The sequence below is a fragment of the Camelus ferus genome, chromosome 4 (genome assembly GCF_009834535.1).
Source record: "Camelus ferus isolate YT-003-E chromosome 4, BCGSAC_Cfer_1.0, whole genome shotgun sequence".
Lineage (NCBI taxonomy): Eukaryota > Metazoa > Chordata > Mammalia > Artiodactyla > Camelidae > Camelus > Camelus ferus.
The window spans coordinates 31,078,339-31,095,615 of NC_045699.1; the positions used below are offsets into that span (position 1 = coordinate 31,078,339).

Consider the following 17,277-nt stretch of genomic DNA (forward strand, 5'->3'; position numbering starts at 1 on the left):
AAAGCCATGAGGCAGTAGATGTGAGAATGAGATAAGAAGGAAGAGCAGGGTACTTGGATGATAGAGACAGAGAAGCAGGGAAGAGAAAGCCTTGGGAGGGAATAAGGGGGGGGGGGGGGAGCCAGAGAGGCCTCATCAGGAACTAGGGCTACATGGGAGGTGGGATGGGGTGGGGAGAAAAATGCGACCTGGGATTTCAGAAAGCCTGGCTGGGTTTGACAGTACAGTTGGAGATTCTGAAGTTACAGACCCCAGAACCTCTAGGGAAGCGCATTCTTGTAAAGTCAGCCTGCTTGGTTAAGGACATTGTCTTATGGAATCCAAATGGATTTACAATCCTTGCTTCCTGCCTGCAGCACATTCTGTCAGGAGGTCACAGACTGAGGACACATAAGTTGGTTCAGAATTTGAAGAAAATTTCCCCTTACGGCACCCGAGTCTACAACTGCGGGGGACTCTCTTCAAAAGAAGGACTGCTTCTTTTTCTTAACCCTCTGCAGCAGAAGGCCAATTTCTGCGCAAAGAAGACAGCGTGTGATTTGGTTTTGACCCTCTATCCTTTGATGCCTTGGAGCCAGCTGGGCAGGTGAGGGAGCTGGAGCCAGGCGTCAACTTGGGGATGAGACTCCCTGGCCCCCGCAGTCCACGTCTAGCAATATGATTCACAATGCAGCAGCAAGTAAGTTTTCAATTCCGAGTTAGGTGATGCAAGATGAATGTCATTTGGGGACAAGCCAGTGGGTGGAGTGTTCCTGGGCTTCCCCACTGCCTGGCTGCTGATGTCGGGACCCTGTCAATAAGAGCTCAGTACTTGGGATGGCCGCTCACACGTGGGCGCCAGTAGCCCCAGAAACTATCAGAGAGCCAGTGCCCATCTCAGAGAATTCCGGGCCAAGGCCTGTTCCAAACTGACGCCCACGCCCGCCGCGCGGTGTCAGCGAACAGCAGGTGTCACCCTTCTGCCTCCAAACCCCAATTGCCTCCAGGTGCCTCACGCGCTAGCAAAACTTGTGCGCTGCGCCCTCCTGCGCATCTACCGCACGCAGCCCCATGTGCCGGGGGTCGCCATGAGCCAGCGGCTGCCGGGCACCCGGTGGAGTGAGGGGATGTGATGTGCAGGACGGCGAGCGCAGCTCCAGCCAGCGGGCGCCTCCCAGCTGGAAAGGCGAACTTGCAGCGGAGGTGAGGAAGGTGCTAGCGCTTCCAAGCCCCTCCCCTTCCCGCGGCAGGTTCTCGGCGCACGGAGCGGCGTGGGGCGGAGGCGCTCGCACCATGGCCGCGGCCCCGGCTCTCTCCCGGGTCCCGGCGCGCCGGCACTACCGTGTGCAACTGCGCTTCGTCACCGAGGAGCAGCTCTTCGCCGCAGGGCCGCTCTCGCTCCCCGACCCGAAGTCTCTGCGGCTGGAGGTGCACCCGGCAGGGGACGAGGCGGACGCGACGGTGACTGACGGTGAAGTACTAGCGCGACCCACGCACGCGAGTCCCACTCCGAAGTGGCGGCTTCTGGCGCGCGCGCGCGCGGGAGTTGGGGGGTGGGGGATAGAGTGGGGGCCGCGTGCGCTCAGGAAGCGGGGATGGGGCGCGGGGTGCGCTCCCGGTAGTTCTGGGTAGATGTGCAGCCCCGACAGCTAGCTGAGGGGGAGTGCGGGGCTACCTCGCCGGTGCCGAAAAGGCCCAGGTGGATCGAATTGTGCCCCTTTTTGCGCGCAGAGAACTTTGGCGCTCCAGGCAGACAGGTGCTGAGAACTAGTGTTGGGTACTACTTGCAGATGTCAAAAGTGAGGCGCGTGATTTGCTTACCGGGATCCTATTCAGGAGCAGAGCAGGACGGGAACGCGCATCTCCTTCCTTCCTGGCCCGCGGGTTACTCGCTTCCTTTCCGAGGCAGTGGGCCACTTTCCAGTCTGAAGCTTTATGGAGGTCAAGTTCTAAAGTGCGGGAAGGACTGAGCCGGGTGTGCAGCAGTGGCGGCCAGTGTGGCGTCTACTTGGCATTACTTTTGGGTTCAAAAAGTGACCTTTAGCAAGGACGTGCAAGTGCAGCCCCTTGGGTTCCTTGAACGGAATCATGGGTATATTAAGGGAATGCTTCTAATCTTTGTAGGATCCCGGACCTTTTTGAGAACCGAGGTAAACTATAGAACCTGGCCCCGGAAAATGTGCACCAAACTTTGCATATAAATAAGAGGGGGTCACATGGCTTCCCTGCAACTCCTGTTAAGTACCCTGGTCCATTGAGTGTAGGGAACAGAGCCTGAGGCAGCTGAAAGTCTTCAGACTCCTGGGGTTTCGTCTGATCCAAAGTTACAAGATTCTGAATAGAGTTTAAAGTGTTCTGCGCTGTCATTTGGTTCCAGTGAGAATTTCAAATAACTGGCAAGTACTGTAGGATGTCGGTTCACTGCTTTATCTTGAAGGCCTTAGAGCAGATCCAGGCACATAGTAGGCACTCAGGAAATGCTTGTTGTGGAATGAAAGAAACCCTTCGGGATGTATCTTCTCCCTTTACTCTAGGCTGGCATGGGGAGATTTGGATCTTTAAAAAAGAAGTAGTAAATGTTATTTGACTAGTGTCTTAGGAAGCGTCAAGTTTGGCAAGAGATCAAAAGCGTTACTCAGCAACTCATTGATTCTCTTTTGGATGAGGGAGAGGAAAAAGAAGCTTTCAGTGTTTCTATTAGGAATTTTGAAACTTAAGGTGCCAGAAAAATTTCACTTGCCTATTTTGGTAATTTTGTTTAATCTGTAATCATACACATAGGGAAACAAAGGAGCAGATTTGAAATGTACATGGTACTTGGGGTGTCCTGTGAATTTCTTTCCTGCAAATGGGCCTTAAGAAATATTAGAAGTCCAAGGTGACTGAAGTTGTAGACTCCCCAGAGCACATCCAGTGCCTGGCCTGTGAGGATATAAGTGTCTTACAGAGAGGAATACCTTTCCCTCAGTGCAGCAAGTCAGGTCGGGAGATGACCTCTCTGGTGTACATTAAACCAGACTATTAGAAGTAGAATAATGAAAGCTAAGGCAGGCAATCGTTTTTACAAGATGCTGACTACGTTCCTTGAGAAAGATTCACTAACAAGAAAGAGAACTCACTCATAACAGCTTGAGTCCTAAAATGCATTCTATATATGAATGCAGTTACTGAAACTTGCTACTGTTTTATGTAGAGTTTTTGGAGAACAATTCTGGAGTTTGTTTGTTTTTAAGTAGCTCATTTTACTGTATAACCAACTAGACCTCTATGGATGGTGGCCAGGCAAAGCAAGCTTAAAATTCTAATGAACTATTTGAAGAGAGATTCTGGTGTACTCAAATATTGTACACGAAGTAGCAACATTTTGAATGGGTAGAATTTCTCCTGGGATAAAGATTGGTCCAAATTCTGAAATAGACTTTAAGAATGGGCCTAATCAATACAATTTTAGAAAATTATATAGTTTCTTAGCTCCTGTCTAGAATTAGTTGTTAAACAAGTAGACTCTGGAGTGATACTGCCTGGATTCAAATCCTGGCATTACCTTTTATAGCTGTGGTACTCTTAGCAACTCATTCACCCTATTTAAGCTTCAGTTTCCTCATTTATAAAATAAGGATGATAATAGAAATGCTACAAGAATTAAATAAATGCATACCCCATGCTTGGCATAATGTCTGTCATATATTAAGAACTCAGTAAGTGCTCATTGTTATTAATTATATTATATTTATGTTCTGTCCCCAAAACAACAGTTTCCTCAGGCTGTTCTGAGGAATAGTTAGGCTGTATTTTTGTGAAGATGTTCCAAAGAAGGCTTATTAAATCTGGTAATAACTTGGAAAAATTGAATAGTCTTTCAGATTCTCAATCTCAGAAGCTTGTCATGTAAAGAATGGAACAGAACAAGACAAGTCAGTTTATTCTACTTTTAATCCTCCAAAATTGACAATGATTTTAAGAAGGAAACACACCAGGGGATCCAGCCAGTAATGTGCTCTAGCTTGTGAACTCTAGGAAGACAGTCACTCATTCCTTCTTTTCTTGCATGTTTTTCAAGTCCCTGTTTTACCAGGAGCCAGCCTGAGAGCATGCTTAATTAGTACTCACATCTCCAGAGCCTTCCACAATACCTCGTGCACACAAAGCATCAATAAATGTTTCTTAAGAGGATCAGTGTTTAATGCAAGCATTTTTGAATCTTGCTAAAATGAGAGTTAAAATACTGAGCACTGAGAGTGTAGACTGAGTTGTCTCCCAAATGACTAAGGCACTGGCTTCACTTACAGTCTAGTGGGATGTTTTAAAATATAATGTGTTAATGGACAATTGCAGGTAAGGTAAGGTCAATGGATCAGGAGACAGTTGCCGCTGGAAAGACAGTTTGTTACTCATTTCCCAAGGGGAGGGGCACAGCACACCGTCGTGGGGATGGGAGCACGCGGAGAAGCACTGGGGTCAGTCAGGAGGCAGAGGGAGACTGGGGAACTGTGGGCAAGAGCCTTCCCCGTGATTTTGGTAGGAAGGAACAGGTGACCTTGATTGGCTGGTTGCAATAATTTCAGAAGGCTCTGGGACATAGAGACTCTTTCTAGTGGTCTGGTATCTGGCCCTGGGGCGATTAGGGCAATAGATAGTGGCCCAGAGTGTGAGAGCCCAATAAAGGAGGTGGTTGGGATGTGGGCTCTAGATTGATTGGCTTATATTTGAAAAGCGTACTTCTAGGTAAATTGTTCACTATCTCTAGGAATTGACTTACTCTGGGAGGGGCAGTCTCTCTAGCATCAGCAAGGCCCCAAATGTCAAAGCACCAGAATACAAAATGAAAAGACATATTTAATACAAGGGAATTGGTGAGTATAGAGGGTTGGGGTGGGTGCTGCTGGGTGTGGAGGGTGGCTGTATGTAGGAAGGGCCTGTGGGTCCAGATTGAGTTCAGGTGAGGGGAAAAAATATATATTGTTTTCATTCCTCACGTGTATGGAAGAACTGGAAAATGGAAGGGAAGCATAAACGGGAGAGGCTGCTGCTTTCTCCACCCCTTTCTCCAGGTTCTCTGTAAGCCCCGTGCTGGGGGACTGGAGGAGACATTATGGGCTGAGACTGTATTGTGCAAAGGCTAAAAGTAGAGTGGATGTCCAGGAAAAAAGAGAGAACATTTCTTCTCTTTCTCATTTTAGAGTTGTCTTTTCACTCATCTGGAAGAGTTCAGAAAATATATAAATAAGCCACATAGATAATCAAGTGTAAAAATGCAGTGGGTTTTGTCTTTGAGGGATTGTAAAAGAATGCTACGTTTTTTGGTTCCCTAGTGGTAGAGGAGGGAAAAAAGAGAAGAAGTGACAGAGAAAAATATCCTTTGTATCACATGGGAGGATTCATCCTCCTCTTTCAGATTCTGTGATAAAAGAGTTAGTAAATTGAGGCCTAGAGACAGAATCTAGAAGTCAGTCACCTGTGTGTGACATAAGCATTCACTACTTTTCATACCAGAAAGATTCACTGAGCACATGTTCTGTGCTTATCACTGTGTGGGCAGTAAATGGGGTGCATAAAGTCTTGTCTTTATGGAGCAAATATTTTAATTGGGGGAAGACAGTAGCCAAAGACGCAGCAAGGTGATTTCAGACTGAGATACATGTTTTGAGGAAAATGAACAGAATGAAAAAAATAGACATTGAAGGGAAGTCTAATTTAAAGAGTGTGGTCAGGGAAGTCCTCTCAGGAATTAATATTTGATCTGAGGCAGAAAGGACAGAGGAGCTGACTAAGCAAAGAGCGGAGGAACAATATTTCAGACGGGGAAGATGGCAGGTAGAGGGCCCTGGAGCTAGAGGAGCCGTTGTATTTGTGATGGCCTGGGTAGCTAATGCTTGCTATGGGAGAGGGGAAGTAATGTGAGTTAAAGTTATCGTGCCAGTTACGATTGGAGCATAACAAGTACCTCAGTGACTTAAAATAACTATTTCATAATGTCCTGGACTCTGTGGGTTAAGAACCAGGAAGAGCATGGCTGGGTGATTATTCTGCTCCTTGTGGCATGGACTGAGGTTATTCCTTGACACTCAGCTGGTGACCAGTCTGGTCTGGGGGATCCAAGAAGGCTTCATTCACCTGGGCTGGCATCGGAGCTAGTGTGATTTGTGTGTTAATTTGTGTGGGCCATGTGCCTGGATATTTGGGTAAACATTCTGGGTGTTTCTGTGAGGGTGTTTTGGGGTGAGATTAACATTTGAATCAGTGACTTGGAGTAAAGAAGACTGCTCTCCAGAATGTGGGTGGGCCTCATCCAATCAGTTGAAGGCCTTAATAGAACAAAGACTGATCTTCTCTGAGCAAGAAAGAATTCTGCCAAATGATGGTCTTTGGACTTGAACTCTAGCACTGAGATTGTCAGTAGGGAGCCTCCATATGTGGTGTGTCTTCCTCCTGCATTGTTTCTTCACACTGGGGACCTCTTCCAGGGAGATTTCTGGTTCCAAGTGGGAGTTTTTCAGCAAACAGAGCAGAAGCTGAATTCCTTTTTGTGACCCACATACGGAAATCAGCCAACATCACCAATGTCATTGTCTACTGGTCAAAGCAGTTACAAGCCTGCCCAGATTCAAGAGAAGAGAATGTAGACCCCACCTTTTTATGGAAAGAGTATTAAAGAATTTGGAGATAATGTTTTAGAACTACCAGTTAGACCAGTTGGGTCATGTAGGATGTAATACACATACACACACACACACACATACACTCATACTCACTAATGAGGTTTTGGAGCAGCTGTAATAAAAGCTTTCCTAATCACAATTACTGAAAAAAATGATGGAGAGCGTGCGTTTTGATGTGTATCACAATGGTCTTTCTCCTTATAAATTCATAAATTGAGCTTACCCCAAAACCTTGAAGGCCTATCACTTTGGGTGAACATCCCAGAAGATAACCTTCTCTGCAGGCAGCAGACGAGGAAGCAAGCAGGGAGGGGGGTGAAGTTGTCAGAGTCCTGTTCTTCCAAAGGCATACATAAATCAGAGAACCCTGGGAGAGACAGGGTGGGGGTGGAGAGAGAGGCTAGAATTGTTACTGGGGCCCAGCATTTCTCAATGAGGTACAAATACCTTTTGTACTGGGAACATTCTTCATTGTGAGAGACATTGCAGATTGGTTAGCACCCCTGGCTCCTTGGCAGCAAATGCCTACAACCCCCACTCTTGTACCCCAAGTTCTGTGGCAATGAAGAATAGACTTCTTGCATGCTAGTAGAACTCTCTTCACATGGACACACAAGGGAGGAAAAATGCAGAATTCCCTCCCCTGCCCACCCCACAGCAATCACAAATTCAGGAAATTCCCCCCAAAACAGTAGATTATTCTTTATATTCACAGTCAGATCCAACCTTGCTACCATTTAATCCCAGTAACTGTTTCAGTATTGTTGCACTGAGGAGTTGTTTTAAAATGTGAAATACAGTCAGAATCCTGCCAAGTAACTCCTTTCTTTCATTGTTATTTTACCAAAAGCAATGCTTTCATGATTTCATTATAGCTTTCCCAAGAAGATATTTAATGCAACGAAATGAAGGCTTTCAGCTAGACCTGGTTTTGTGTTCCAGCATTATGGGATGTATACCAGTGAAGGGAAAGCATTTCCTTCCTCTGTCAGGCAGTAACCGTGCCTCGAATGGATGACAAATGGAAAATCATTCAAGGCCCTTGTGTATCTGAGGTCTGAAGACACCAGAAGTGAAAATAGATGAAAAGACTTGTTTTCCTGGCCAAATAAAGAGCCTTTAAGATCTTTCTTCCCCCGTTTTCAATAGTCTTACTTAGTTATGGTCTGTGTTCAGTACCAATGAATAAACTAGTTCAAAGACAGGCAATCCACTGATTAATACTTATCGTCAATGCCACTAGGGAGAGAAAAGAGGCATAGGGATCTTGTAAATAAAAGGTAGATAGCAAAGTTGCCCTAATTTTCAGAGTTATTATTCAAAACAAAGGTTATTGAAGCCAAAAAAAGGAAATATCACTGACGACATATTTGTGCTTTGTATTGAGACTCGGTATTTGAAACAGACTTACTTTAAAAGATGAGGCTTATAAAAATGTACCAGATTAGAACTATCCTGGTGATGAAACTCCCTCCCTACCTGCTTCCCCCTCCTTTGGACACAGATGACGTGCACTCTCAGCCCTGGCCCATTGCAGCCCAGGTATAGGGTGCATTCTGTCTTCAGGATCCTCCTCTTCCTTCCAGGATTTTCGTCCCTTATAAATCCCCAGTGCCTGGGAGTCTTTCCCATACTTCGTCTTGCCAGAGTTTCCCCCTGAAGACTTGTGGGTAAAAGCTGAAGGGGTTAGGTTTTCCCAGTGCATTAGTGTTTTAATGGGGACAAATCCCTTGCTCAGTGGAATGACTTTACATTCTAGAATAAGGACTTTTTTCCAGATCTGAAAGATCGCTGATTGTTGCAAATCACTTTCTCATGATGACATTTACTTCCACTCAGCTAAGCTACTCCTTCATGGTAGGTACTACACTATCTCTAGCTTCACAGTGACCTGGAGGGTAGAAAATATTGACCTTACTTTATTGGTCCATTTTGTTCCAAGTATATTGTTCTCCAAACCTGACTACATCCTCTTGTGTTCAGTTACCGGGTCGGTCTATAGCTTGTGGTAAAGTTGGGCTTCTAGCTGCAGACCCAAAGTTGGATTTGCCCATAGGCATGGAAACATTTGCTTGTTATTTCGAGGGAGCTGGATTCCTTAGTGAGCGTAGAAACTCGAGCAAGGATAGAGGGGCTGGTAGTACTGTTCTCGGCATATTTTAGACAGAAATGAGGTTTCCTAACTCCTGGCCAGCCATCTGAATAAAATTGTGTGACCTTCTTTTGTTGATTGCTTCTCACCATCTTAACCTCTGTGTTATGATGAGGTTGGTGAGGTGGTTGGATCTATCAGATCAGAATCCCTCATTTACTGGCTTCATGAAACTTGTCTGAAGCTTTGTTTTCTCTTCTGGAAGCCGAGATCATTTTTACCTCATAAAGTAATGGGGAAAATAAGCAGAATAATAAAAGAAATTCAAAATGACTTCTATTAATTTTCAAAGTACACGGAGTCAAAATTATCAAATAGAAATAATGCAAAGATATTTGACAAGTAGTTGTTAAAAAAAAATTGGCACTTCTGTGGAGCTTACATTCTAGTACAATTCAGAAAGCATCAGGATTCTTCATCTGTCTGGGACTTCCTGGAGGACTGTTTGAGGAAATAGATATTTTGAGATTCTAACAGATTCATTGTGTGTAGTTATCCTTCACACTCAGAACCCCCATTCAGCCCTTTGTATATTGGAGTCCTTCTCATCCGTTAGTTCAAAGTTGGGAAGTTATGTTTCTCACCATGCTAAGGACCCAGTATTCCTACTGCATCACTGTCATTGATCTCAGACCTCTTGCTTCCATAGCAGTTATCACAACTTGTAATGAGAAATTAAAAAAAAAAAAAAAAGTTTACCCTTGGTTAAAATTGAAGTTGGAATCACAGGCTGCAAATCACCAGAGTGTTTAATGAGAAACTAGAGAAGAAGAGAAGAGGTGGACCCAAATGCTTTTGAGAAGGTGAGGAGGTTGAAGCACATTTTCCAGTTAGGAACCATGAAGGCATAAAGGAGAAAGAACACCAGCCAGGTGAGGTGAAAGGACTAGCTGGATTATTGCTACACATTTTCTGAATTTAGTCGTCATGAAATTGAGTTCCTGGTCAGCCTGTTGGCTAAGAAGGGGATAAAGTTCTCATAATGTTTTGTTTTTAACTGTAGAAAGTTTATTGGTATTTCCTGGAAAATATAAGTCAGCCTTGAGGCTTTCTGACTACCACTGAAAAGCTTATTTAACGTGTGTTATGGGAAATTGTATTTACTTACTATATTTTAGAAAATTGTGTTTGTGAAAATACTTGTAGAAAATTAAGTTTATTCACCTAGTTGTATTGTACACAGCAGCACTGTGATGAATACGTTATGGACTTTACTTAATAATGCCGCCATGTCAGTGATGGAATTAATTTCATTTATTGGTTCATGCAGTTCATATTTACTGCACACTTCACTATGAGCCAGGCACTGTTACAGGCACTGGGCATACAGCAGTGTATTAGTTACCTATTTTGAGTAACAACTAACCACCAACTCACTGGCTTAAAACAGCACACATTGACTGTCTTACTATTTCTAGGGTCAGAAATCTGGGCATGGCTTAGCTGGGTCCCCTGCTGAGGGTCTCCCAGAGCTGTAATGAAGACTCTGCTTGTGCTGAGGTTTCGTTTAAAGGTTTGGCGAGGGAGGGGTCCTCTTCTAATCCCACTCTTGTGGGTGTTGGCTAATTCAGTTCATCAACAGCTGTTCACGGAGGAACTTGCTCCCTTACAGCCTGTTTGTAAGAGGCCTCCTCCAGTTCCTTGGTATATGGACTGCCCAGCATTGCAACTTGTGTCATCATGGCCAGCAAGAGAGGGAGGAGCCTGATAGCAAGATGAAAGTCTCAGTCTCATGTAACCTAATCGTGGAGGTGACACCCGTGACTTTGTCGTAGTCTGTTGGTTAGTTACTAGGCCAGTCCACACCCGAGGGGAGAGGATTCCATAGTGGCATGAATACTGAGAGGCAGAGATCATTGAGGGCCATTTTAGAGTCTGCCTGCCCCAAGGAATGAACAAAGCAAAGTCACTGCTTTTACCGAGCATATATCCTAGTACTAGTATTCAGAAAGCATCAGCATCTCTGTCTCTGCTGGACTTTCTGTGAGCCTGTTTGAAGAAAATATATATGTGCTTCTAACACAAATTGCTAAACACAAGGTGAAGAATCCTTTTTTAAATTAGTTACCCATACAGCCCTGCCGTGAAACTCTCAGGGATTTTGTAGCTATATTGCAGAACTAAAGCACGTATCTCAAAGTATACGAAATCTCTCAACAGAGCTGCACTGATCAATGGAACAGAAAATCAGCTCCACTGTGCTTTTTGGCTTCTAGGTCCTTTGCTTTGCTTTGGATAGCTGGATGGCAGTGGCCTCTATTTATGATTAAGACAGATCCTTTGTGGTAACTTCTATTTAATTTTTAGTCAGCTTTACTTCATCATGAGTTCATTTCTTTGTCTGGAGGGCTTAGCCAGCTTTTCTTCTTTGCAGGGATGCAAGGAAGAGATATATTGAAGATAAAATTTGTCTTGTGTTTCAGTTCAGACACTGAAGCATTTTTATTAAGTCACTCACAGGGGAGACAGAATGAGCTGCTGTTTCAAATACTAGAAGTTAGAGTGAAGTTTTATAGAGTGAAACAAAGAAGTTGTACAAGATGGGAAAGGAGAAGGAGGGAACAAAGGATGGAAGGAAGGATGGTAGACAAGAAAGGAAGCTAAGAGTGCTCATTGTGGGTTTATTGCATCTTAGGGAATAAACAACTGGTACACTCTGGGGAGATTGCTCTTTTCTGTACTAGCGGTGTTTTTGGCTTTAAATCATTATCTAAAATACATTTCACCAACTTTGACATTTACCCAGTCATGGGTTTAGAATTTATATTTTAAAAAACATGGAGATAAACTCTGGGTAGGCTTGAGAGAATACCTACACCTTGGATCTTGGGTATCAGAAAATCAAAGATTAATGAAAATCCGTGATCTGGAACAGGGAAGAGGAAAGTGAATTTGAATTTTGTGCATTGATGTCAGCCTAACCAAGTCTGGCTAATGGCACCGCAGATCCCAAGGTATCTGTAAATATTGCAAATTAATGTGAGGTACCCTGCTATGCTTGGAAAAGGACTGAGGCACAGCTCAGGAACTGGCCTAAGAAATTCGGAGGAAGTAACATTGCTGACGGTGCAATGTTAATTCCAGCCATCAGGGCTAGAATCTTGGTCCTCATAATGCTTCTCTGTGCTTGGAAAGCTAAAGGTCTGTGTGATTGCTTCATGAATTTCCTTTGGGTAAAGTCTTTTTTTTTCCCTTACAAGGAGGCTCATTTCTGATTTCATACTTTTTCTCCCTCAGAAAAGTAAGTTTTTAAATACTATTTCCACACACAGATGACAGATGAATCCTTCAGGATATGAATTCTGTTTCCTTAGATTTTTAGGAACATCACATCAGAAAGCAGAGAACATGTCAGCTATAGGTAATGAATATTAATTTTCTAACCTCTAGAATAACAGTAGCATTAGCAGAGACTGTGGTTCAGAGAGGTGGAAGAAACCTGCCGGCGAACCTCACTGGTAAAGGAACGAGCCGGGGCTGAAGCCTAGTACCCCAGTGTCCAGTTCAGTCCAGTGTCCCACGATCTCCTTAGAGAGCATTTAGAATGAGTTCTCTTAGCTGGTTTATATGATTCGTACCTCTTCACTCCCAAAAATAGTTGTGATTTTCATTTACAAGAAGAATACTTTCTTTTCATAAAGCATCTGGTTCCTTGCCATTCCAGGGAGAATGATAATACTGCTCTTGAAGCACTTAGGAATACTGCGTTCTCTGCGTTTTTCCATATTCTGATGGGGACCTTCATGTTCAGCGTCCTGAGGTCAGAGATTGTGTCTTAATCATTTCTGTATCTCTAGGAAGATGTACAGCAAGGCCTGGTTCTAGTGGGTATAGTTATGCAGCTTCTGGGACACAAAGTATAATTTTTCCTTGGAAAACATCAACGTAGAATCCATATCATCTTTACTCAGACATTGTTACAGTGAGCTAATTTTTCTGTAAGCTTTCTAGTAATTTAATCGAGTTTATTCTTGCTTTTATTAGTTAATTTTGTTCCACTTGGAGCATGTTCTTCTTAATCAGAACATGTGCCTGAAATTTAAAATAATAATAATAATATAATAAGTGAAGGGAAGCAGTTGGGCTAATTTGCTTATATACTTCAACAAAGCATCATTTAGTGTCCGCCAGGTTTTCCCATTCTTTTTTCCATGATTCTTTCTTAAATTCTTTCTGTGCTTTTAGTTAGCTCAGTTCACATGGGGCCAAACATATTTGCAACCTGTGGATAATACCCACGTTGCAAAAAGGTCCTGAAATTTCTAACAGATAAAGTTCCTTAGAAAGCTAGAGAAGACACTTATCTCCATTGGAGCTTAGATCCCAAGAAATAGGGATTTCATATGGTTTGAAGCAGAAGAGTAGCCTTTAAATAAACCTTTTGCAAAGCAACATATTCTGTCATTAGCAAGTAGCAAGATTATGAAATGACATGGTCATTTTCATTATTTCTTAAAAAATTTGTTAATTTATGCCATTTTTAAAGGTGATTTTTCCATTTACACTTATTACAAAATATTGACTATGTTTTCCATGTTGCACAATACATCCTTGAGCCTATTACACCCAGTAGTTTGTACCTTGCACTCGCCACCCTCATATTACCTCCACCAACTGGTAACCATTAGTTTGTTCATTATCTGTGAGTCTGCTTCTTTTTTGTTATATTCACTAGTTTGTTGTATTCTTAAATTCCACATATAAGTAACATCATATAGTATTTGTTTTTCTCTGTCTGATTTGTTTCATTTAGCATAATGCCCTGCAAGTCCATCCATGTTGCTGCAAAAGGCAAAATTTCATTCTGTTTTACGGCTGAGTAGTATTCCATTGTGTATATCTACCACATCTCCTTTATCTGTTCATCTAATAATGGCCACTTAGGTTCCTTCCATAAATGGACAACTGTAAATAATGCTGCTTCAAATTTTAGGGTGCATATATGTTTTCAGATTAATGTTTTTGTTTATTTTGGATACATACCCAGGAGTGGAATTGCCAGGCATGGCAGTTCTATTTTTAGTTTTTTGAGAAACTTTCATACTGTTTTCCACAATGACTGCACCAATTTACATTCCCACCAAAAATGTATGAGAGTTTCCTTTTCTCCACAGCTTTGCCCACATTTGTTGTGTTCTTTTTGATCATAGCCAAATGATAGCCGTTCTGACAGGTGTGAGGTGATAGTTTTTGTGGTTTTGATTTGCATTTCGCCAATGACTAGAAATGTTGAGCATCTTTTCATATGCCTATTGGCATCTTCATTTCCTCTTTGGAGAAATGTCTATCAGTTCTTCTGCCCATTTTAAAAATTGGGTTGTTATTTTTCTTGATGTTGGGTTGTGTGACCTGTTTATATATGGTGGATAGTAACCACTTGACAGTCATGATTTCCAAATATTTTCTCCTATTTAGTACATTGTCTTTTAATTTTGTCAATGATTTCTTTCACTGTGTAAAATCTTTACAGTTTAATTAGGACCCATTTGTTTATTTTTGCTTTTATTTCCTTTAGGAGATGGATCCAAAAAAATACTGCTTCAGTTTATGTCAGAGTGTTCTGCCTACGTTTCCCTCCAGGATTTTTAGAGATTCTAGTCTTACATTTAGGTCTTTAACCCATTTTGAGTTTATTTTTGTATATGGTGTTACAGAATGTTCTAATTTCATTCTTTTACATATAGCTGTCCAGTTTTCCCAGCATCACTAATTGAAGAGACTATCTTTTCTCCATTGTATATTCTTGCCTGCTTTATCATAGATTAATTGACCATAAGTGCATGGGCTTATTTCTAGGCTTTCTAACCTGTTCTGTTGATCTTTGTGTCTGTTTTTGTGCCAGTACCATACTGTTTTGATTACTGTAGCTTTGCAGTAGAGTGTAATGTCAGGGAGCCTGATTTCTCCAGCTACATTCTTCTTTCTCAAGATTGGTTTGGCTGTTTGGGGTCTTTCGTGTTTCTATACAAATTTTACAATTATTTGCTCTAGTTCTGTGGAAAATGCCATTGGTATTTTGATAGAGATTGTGCTGAATCTATAGATTGCCTTGGGTATTATGGTCATTTTAACAATATTGATTCTTTGAGTCCAGGAACACAATATATCTTTCCATCTGTTTGAGTCACCTTCATTTTCTTTCATCAGTGTCTTATAGTTTTCAGAGTCAGGTCCTTTGCCTCCTTGTGTGTTTTCTTCTTTTTGATGTGATGGTAAATGGAATTGTTTCTGTAATTTCTCTTTCTCATATTTCATTGTTAGTGTATAGAAACGCAACAGATTTCTGTATATTAATGTTATGCCCTGCAACTCTACCGAATGCACTGGTGAGCTCTAGTAGTTTTCTAGTGGCATCTTTAGGATTTTCTGTGTATAGTACCGTGCCATCTGCACAGTGATCATTTTACTTTTTCCTTTCCAATTTGGGTTCCTTTTATTTGTTTTTCTTCTCTGACTGCTGTGACTAGGACTTCCAAAACTATGTTGAATAAAAGTGGTGAGTGGGCATTCTTGTCTTGTTTTTGATCTTAGAGGAAATGCTTTCAGCTTTTCACCACTGAGAACAATGTTAGCTGTGGGTTTGTCATATATGGCCTTTATTATGTTGAGGTATGTTACCTCTATGCCCACGTTCTGGAGAGTTTCTTTCATAAGGGGATGTTGAATTTTATCAAAAACTCTTTCTTAAAATCATCGTATGTTTTTTATTCTTCAGTTTGTGACTGTGTTGTATTATATTGATTGATTCGCAGACACTGAAAAATCGTTGCATCCCTGGGATAAATCCCACTTGATCATGGTGTATGATCCTTTTAATGTATTGTTGGATTCAGTTTGCTAGTATTTTGTTGAGGCTTTTTGCATCTATGTTCATCAGTGATACTGGCCTGTAATTTTCTTTTTTTTGGGTGATATCTTTGTCTGGTTTTGGTATTAGGGTGGTAATGGCCTCATAGAATTAGTTTGGAAGTATTCCTTCCTCTACAAACTTTCGGAATAATATCTGAAGGATAGGTGTTAACTCTTCTCTAAAATGTTTGGTAGAATTCACCTGTGAAGCCATCTGGTCCTGCACTTGTTTTTTGGGAGTTTTAAAATTACTGATTCAATTTCATTATTGGTAATTGGGTCAGTTCATATTTTCTATTTCTTTTTGTTCAGTCTTGGGAGATTATACCCATTTAAGACGTTGTCCATTTCTTCTAGGTTGTCCATTTTATTGGCATATAGTTGCTCATAATAGTCTCTTTTGATCCTTTGTATTTCTGTGATGTTGATTGTAACTTCTTTTTCACTTCTGATTGTATTGATTTGGGCCCTCTCTCTCTTGATGAGTCTGGGTAAAGATTTATCAATTCTGCTTATTTTTTCAAAGAACCAGCTTTTAGTTTCATTGATCTTTTCTATTTTTTTAGTCTCTTTCATTTATTTCTTCTCCAGTCCTCATGATTTCTTCCCTTCTGCTACCTTTGGGTTTTGTTTTTTCTTCTTTCTCTAGTTCCTGTAGGAGTAAGATTAGGTTGTTTATTTGAGATTTTTTCTTGTTTCCTGAGGTTAGTTTGTATCACTGTAAACTTCTCTTAGAACTGCTTTTGTTGCGTCCTATAGGTTTTAGATCATCATGTTTTTGTTTTGATTTGCCTCTAGGTTTTGTTTTTTTTTTTATATCCTTTTTGATTTTTTCAGTAACCCATTGATTGTTTATTAGCATATCATTTAGCCTTCACATGTTTGTGCTTTTTGCAGTTTTCATGTTGATTTCTAGTGGGATGTTAAAGTCCCTACTGTCAATTTCTCCTTTTGTATCTGTTAATATTTACTTTATACACTTAGTTGCACCTGTGTGTGCATATATGTTTATAGTTGTTGTATCTTTTCCTTGGATGGATCTTCTGAGTATTATGTGGTTACTCTTATAACAGTCTTAATTTTAAGGTGTATTTTGTCTGATATAAGTATTATTACCCTGGCTTTTTTTTTTTTTTTTTTGATTTCCATTTTTGTGGAATACCATTCTCCATCCCCTTACTTTCAGTTTGTATGTTTCTCTAGATCTGAAGTGAGTCTCTTATAGGCTGCATATACATGAGTCTTGTTTTTGTATCCATTCATGCAGTCTGTGTCTTTTGATTGGAGCATTTAGTCTGCTTACATTTAAGGTAATAATCAATAGGTGTGTTCTTTGTTTTTTAATTGAAACATAGTTGATTTACAACATTGTGTTACTTTCTGGTGTGCAGCCTAATGATTCAGTTATATATACACATATATTATTTTTCATATTCTTTGTTATAGGTTATTACAAAATTTTGAATATAGTTCTCAGTGCTAAACAATAGAACCTTGTTTATCTATTTTATAAATAGTTGTTAGTATCTGAAAATCCCAAACTCCTGATTTATCCCTCTGCCTTTCCCCTTTGGTAACCACATGTTTCTTTTCTATGTGTCTTTCTGTTTTGTAAATAAGTTTATTTGTGCCATTTTT

At 41.4% G+C, this 17,277-nt stretch overlaps 1 protein-coding gene across 4 annotated transcripts in view; it reads left to right on the top strand.

Annotated features, from left to right (window-relative positions):
* The first annotated feature begins 1,247 nt into the window (after positions 1–1,247).
* The window catches only part of LOC102512851 (histone-arginine methyltransferase CARM1-like), a 269,788-nt gene continuing 253,758 nt past the window's right edge, over positions 1,248–17,277 (top strand). For all 4 annotated transcript variants that reach the window (XR_004319182.1, XR_004319183.1, XM_032477758.1 and 1 more), the window contains exon 1: positions 1,248–1,450. Coding sequence is in view for 2 of the 4 variants with exons in the window: in XM_032477758.1 (XP_032333649.1) it covers positions 1,273–1,450 (178 nt within the window). In the remaining 2 variants the exon portion in view is untranslated. The remainder of the gene's footprint in view (positions 1,451–17,277) is intronic.